General features: G+C 43.0%; 1 protein-coding gene across 1 annotated transcript; it reads left to right on the top strand.

Annotated features, from left to right (window-relative positions):
* Positions 1-239: 239 nt before the first annotated feature.
* On the top strand, positions 240-4138 carry LOC137959378 (uncharacterized). Its single transcript, XM_068806774.1, has 3 exons — positions 240-353; positions 808-995; positions 1227-4138. The coding sequence occupies exons 1-3, from the start codon at positions 240-242 to the stop codon at positions 2185-2187; spliced, it is 1263 nt and encodes a 420-aa protein (XP_068662875.1). The 3' UTR covers positions 2188-4138.
* The last annotated feature ends 1377 nt before the right edge of the window (positions 4139-5515 follow it).

Below are 5515 nucleotides of genomic sequence, written 5' to 3'. Positions count from 1 at the left end.
ATGGACGGCAATGCGTAGAGAAATGTCCATAGAAGAATGGATGTCGGGGAACAAAGAAATGGAAGAGCGACAGTGAGGGCACCTCTCTTTTATGGGAGGGGAAAGAATGCGAGAACAGCGTGCAGTCTACATAAATTTTTCTTTTGCAAGGAAGCGACTGGCTCTGTCTCTCCAGCAGCTTTTTTCTGGCTCTACCTCGGACAGGCAGGAGACTCAAAAATGGATAGACTCAAAAATGGATGTCGGTGATCCAAAAATTCAGCGAGCTCACTGTCTCTCCAGCGGCGGTGACACTTGACATCGGAGACTTCGCTATTCCGAAATCAGAAGGGTATTCAGCACGACCTTCGTCGGTACAGGCTGATTTGGGTTTGACGAATTCCCTTCTCATGGACAACAGAAAATCTTCCCGCACCGCAGATGGAAGCATTCCGATCTGACTTAATCCCTTCTTCTATTCGTCCTTCCGAACAGACGACGCCAGACATCCGTGAGCTCGTTGTATCAGAAAAGCTTTCAAACTTCCAAAATCTGACGACAGAGACCCTGCACATCAGAAATCGCAGTCGTTCTCAAATCCAAAATCAGCCGATGGGAACTACATTTTTGGGACTTTGGAAGGGTATTCTGCCCCCTCCGCATCGGTAATGAAGGGTGTGGGTTCGACCTCCCAAAACCCGTCCTCACGGCCAGCAGAATATCTTCCGGCGATTCTTTCGACAAGGGTGTGTTTCCGAGAGTCCTCTATCTCAGACAATCCCCAAGCGGCAAGCCCAAAAGGGCTGCTCTCCACCACCGAACACGTAGGAGGCTCTGTCGGTGCCGTTGGAAGCAAGTCCGGTGGGATTTAACCTCTGGCCGCCACTGAACACAGAGGAGGCTCCGTCGGTGCCGTTGGAAGCAAGTCCGGTGGGATTTAACCTCCTGCCACCACCTATCACTCCCATTTCAGCTCTCGGCAGTCCAACGGGGAACCCACTTCAACGTCATTGGAGGTAAGCTTCTGCAACGCCAACGAATTTTCTGTCTCAACGGTTTTTCCATAGGGGTGAAGGGGCTTCAGGGGGCTGGCCTAGAGGTTCTCTGTTCCGTGAAGCAGAGAAACAATACCCAATTGATAGAATTCGGGCTTGTGTCTATGAATTCCGATATGGAATTTTTTTGAGAATTCCAGGAAAGTTACAGAAATTCATTATGCTGATTTGTTTTTCTATGGCTTAGCATAGTACCTGTGCGTATGAGCGTGGTCAAATTGAAGATGTGGGCCTTAATTTTTTGGGTTCCATAATTGCTGCTCAGGCACTATTAGTGGATAGGTTTTATTTCCGGGGAAGTTCAGCATATGAGAAGGGAGCCCTCGTGGTACGAAATGGAGATATAATTTTTTTGGGTGTACTGAAGAAACTTGGTTGGTTTTATAATGATGCTTTTAGTTTTGTTTGCATGAAAGGTTGTCATTATGCACTGAAAGTGGGACAACAGCCATTGGAATCGGCTTTTACCTCTCCTTTTCAATTGCTGTCCCTAAATCAATTGTCTGCTGCCAATTCTGTTGGAAATTTTGGATTGAGTTGGAGAGATCTCAACAAGTTCTATCCAGGAAAGGGTGGCAACACTGCTAAATATGCAGTTCAGGTGCTATCTTTTGCTTTACGTCAAGGGGAGTGTTTTGGTCTGTTTGGTCCAAATGGAGTTGGACCAACAACCTTGATCAATATGGCAGTGGATGAATCGTTGAAGAGTGTCAATCTGGTTTACACATTGGCTGGGAACTACAGTGGTGGTATGAAGAGGCGGCTTAGCGTTGCCATTTCCCTGTTTGGGGATCCTAAAGTTGTCTACATGAATGCACCTAGGACTGGATGGGACCAAACTTCAAGATATGACTTATGCAACGTTGTCAAGCATGCCAAACAAGGCCGAGCTAATATTCTCACCACACATGCAATGGAAGAGGCTGCGGTTCTTTGTGATAGGTTGGGGATCATTGTAGATGGAAGTTTGCAGTCTATTGGAAACCCAAAGAAGTTAAATGGCAGTGCCGAACAGTTTGCTGCTAGACAACCAGCAACCACTGTTGAATTCGGTGATTTTAGGCTTAGTAGTTTGGTTTTTATGGAAATGGTGGCGAGTTTACTATGGAGAATGACTTTTATGACTGTTAAAGGGAACAACTTTAAATTCTAGGCGCCTGGACAGCATATAGGTGCTTCAGTTTTGGATACTCTTCTGGTGATTGGTGGGAGCTGAATACTGTTGATTATGGGGTCAAACAATTTGTAACTCTTATGTTTGATACAAGGACGACCAGAAAGGGGGAGTACTGGATGTCTAGTCTCAGAAGTCTTATTGAACAGGGGAAGGTGAGAAATTACAGTACTGTAGTTGAGCACATCAACAATGTTTTTCATTCATGTGCCATTCTTGAAGATATTGCAACGGCGAGAATGATGCAAAGAAAACTTGTTGCTGCTGTTGCAGTAAGCACGGTGGATACAGAATTTCTGGACACGGCCTGAGACTTCAGTCTCCTGATATTATTGGTTGGGTTGACTGTCTGGAAGGCTGCTATCTTCCAACCAGTGTCGCCTGCGCTCTGATTTGCTGCTTTGGAGTTCTTTGCTCTGCCAGATGGATCGTTTGGCAGCCTAGAGGAAACTTATGTAAGTGCTGATATAATCCCAGCAACATGTCCTGTTATTGTTGCGCCCCTTGATTCATCATCTTCTAGTGCACAAGACTACTTCAATCGCATGTTGAATTGGAATGTGGAAGACAAAATTTTAGAGGCAATCACTTCAACGCTTCACACAGTTCCGCAAAATGCATCTTTACTCTTTGACTTCTACCACTCTCTTGGTAGTTTGGTTCTTATTACGGATCAAGGCAGCCAAGCGAAGGTGCTTATTGCGGATGCAGATGGAGATTTTCATGCCATCAAGTCATTAAATCAGAGTGATAAAAAATGAAAGTATGTTTCCAATGGTGCTGAATCTAGTACTTATGTATCGGGGGTGGCACTTGAACCACTGATAGGAACTCTTACCTCCGTATGTGCTGATGTTGATCACTCTGTGATTGGCATTATGTATTTTTTCTGCTCATGGTCTGGATTGCAGACATCCAAGGTGAGTCCCCGGCTTAGTCCTGTTACTAAGATGGAAGATATATGTTATGGACTCCATAGCATCACGAGTTATCCATAGCATAGGAATTAAATTATGTCAATTTACTTTTCATGTAATTTCATTTGGTTTGGTTTACTTTGGGTTGGTTTAGTTGTAATGTGGCGTGAACCACTTGATCTATGGGTCACCTTTGTTATTCCGTCCTCAACCCTATTTAGGGGGACGTCAAGGGAAGGAGAAAGCAAGTATTGAAAAAATTAGATTAAACAAGTCAGATTCTCCCTCAGAGGTCTAGATTGGATTCTCCCTCTGAGGTCCAGGTTGAACTTCCTTCAAAGCTCCTCCGTTCTCTTTGATTTCCATCATTCCACGTTCCAGAAACAAGAATTCTCTTCCAACGTCTCAAGAGCATCCATGGAGGGAAGAGATGAAAGAAGGGTGACTTGATCCATGGCAAGGGAAGAACCTAACAATATATTGCAACAGGACATAAATGGATATGAAAGGGCCTTCAATCTTGGTTGTACTCCTTTATTGTTCTCATTGACCCTCGCATGGTCAGTCAGGGTGCTCCATTGCTTCTGCCACTATCTGGCTACAATACTATTGTCATTGCTGTTTTGTGACACTGAAGGGTTTATCAGTGTGGACAATGCAACTTTGTCGATGGAGGGGCCGTTGTGAGGGGCAGTTTCACACTAGCCCCAGAATGGTAAAAAATAAAAAATAAAAATAAAAATAAATTAAACAACAATTTGCTTCTCTGGTTGGATGCTTCAGTTTTCTCGTCCAGACGATTGTCACAGATACCGCGATTGATATTTGAGCACGGATGGAGGCGTCGGCACTGGCAAGTAGACCTACCTTTGAGCTTGAGGACAAGCTCTTTCTCCAGGAGGAGGGTGATGTTATAGACTCCATAACATCTAGAGTAGTTGGTAGACGTAGAGGGTAACTTATGTAATTTTTAGATTTCTCAATTAAGTGGTATTGATGTAATTTCGTTAAAGAACTATGGCCTTGGACGTCGTTGAATGAAGGAAACCAAGCATTGATCATTACTCTTAAGTTAGTTGTAAATGAGATCAGGTTCTCTCTCTCATGAGGCCTAAGGTGCAAGCTTCCTTCAAAAGCTTGATTCTTCATCTTCTTCCTCCCTGTGTTAGATCCGGGTATACCACCCACACATCTGTGTGAACGAACTCCAATTTTACTGTCTTTTGCTCCTTTACAGCCTTAGAAAAGCTAACCTTTTTCTGATTGCCAAACATACAACCTTCACACAAACTGTTATTTACAATTTTCAACCCTGGTAGCTTTCCTTTGGACTAAAGCACTTTCATTCCATTCTCACTCATGTGACCTAGCCTACAATGCCACAAATCAAAATCAGTAATAACATCAACAAGTGTAACTGTGTCTCTATAACTGGAAGTGATGTAAATAGTTCCATTTTTAACTCCTTGTGCAACAACCGTGGATCCCTTAGTGACATTCCAGGTAGCACCATTAAAAGTCACATTATGACCTTCATCATCAAGCTGCCCTACTAAGATCATATTACGCATAAGTTTTGGCACATGTCTAATCTTGTGAATTTTCCACACCGACCTGTTTAACATTCTCAATCTGACATCACCAGTAACAAAAATATGCAAAGGTTCTCCATCAGCATGATACACCTTCTCGTGATCTTCAACAACATAATTCTCCATGATCTTATGGTGCGCAGTGGTGTGAAAAGAAACTCTTCAATCTAACAACCAAGAATCAATAGGGTGTCAACCGAAAAGAATAAAGCATGTTGTAGCTCTTCAGTCACCGCATTTGAAGCATCAATTTTATTTTCATTCTTCTTCGGTGTTCTGCAATTTTTATTTATGCGACTAGACTTGCCACAATTCCAGAACTCCACATTCCTTCTGAATTTGGAATTGCTTCTTCCATTCTTTGACTTCCCTCTACTGTTGCCCTTGTTGGAATTCATCTCAAAGTTCCTACCCCTAGTATCGATATTTAGGGCAGAATAGATGTCGATGATTCTCCAAAGTGCTTTCTACAAATTTCCTCCACAAGAATGGTATCCTGAACACCATTAAAGATCAACTTCCCGTTGCCTACAAAGTTGCTGACCGCAACCCTCATAGGAAGCCAACAATTTGGCAGAGATGCCAAAAGAATTAAAGCACAAATCTCTTCATGAAATTTAATTTGAACGGAGGTCAATTGATTTACAGTCATGCTAAACTCATTCGAATGCATAGTCACTGATGTATTTTTGTCATCTTTATATTGAAGAATTTTTTCATGAGAGGGTCCTTATTATTTGCGGAAGGCTTCTAATATATGTCGGACACCAACTTCATCATCCCTGCTGTAGTTTTCTC

The sequence above is a fragment of the Aristolochia californica genome, unplaced genomic scaffold, assembly GCF_029961685.1.
Source record: "Aristolochia californica isolate CCGP_79_NKW_82.1479 unplaced genomic scaffold, dmAriCali1.0.hap1 SCAF_3, whole genome shotgun sequence".
Taxonomy (NCBI): Eukaryota; Viridiplantae; Streptophyta; class Magnoliopsida; order Piperales; family Aristolochiaceae; genus Aristolochia; species Aristolochia californica.
This window is presented reverse-complemented; position numbering and strand designations above follow the sequence as displayed.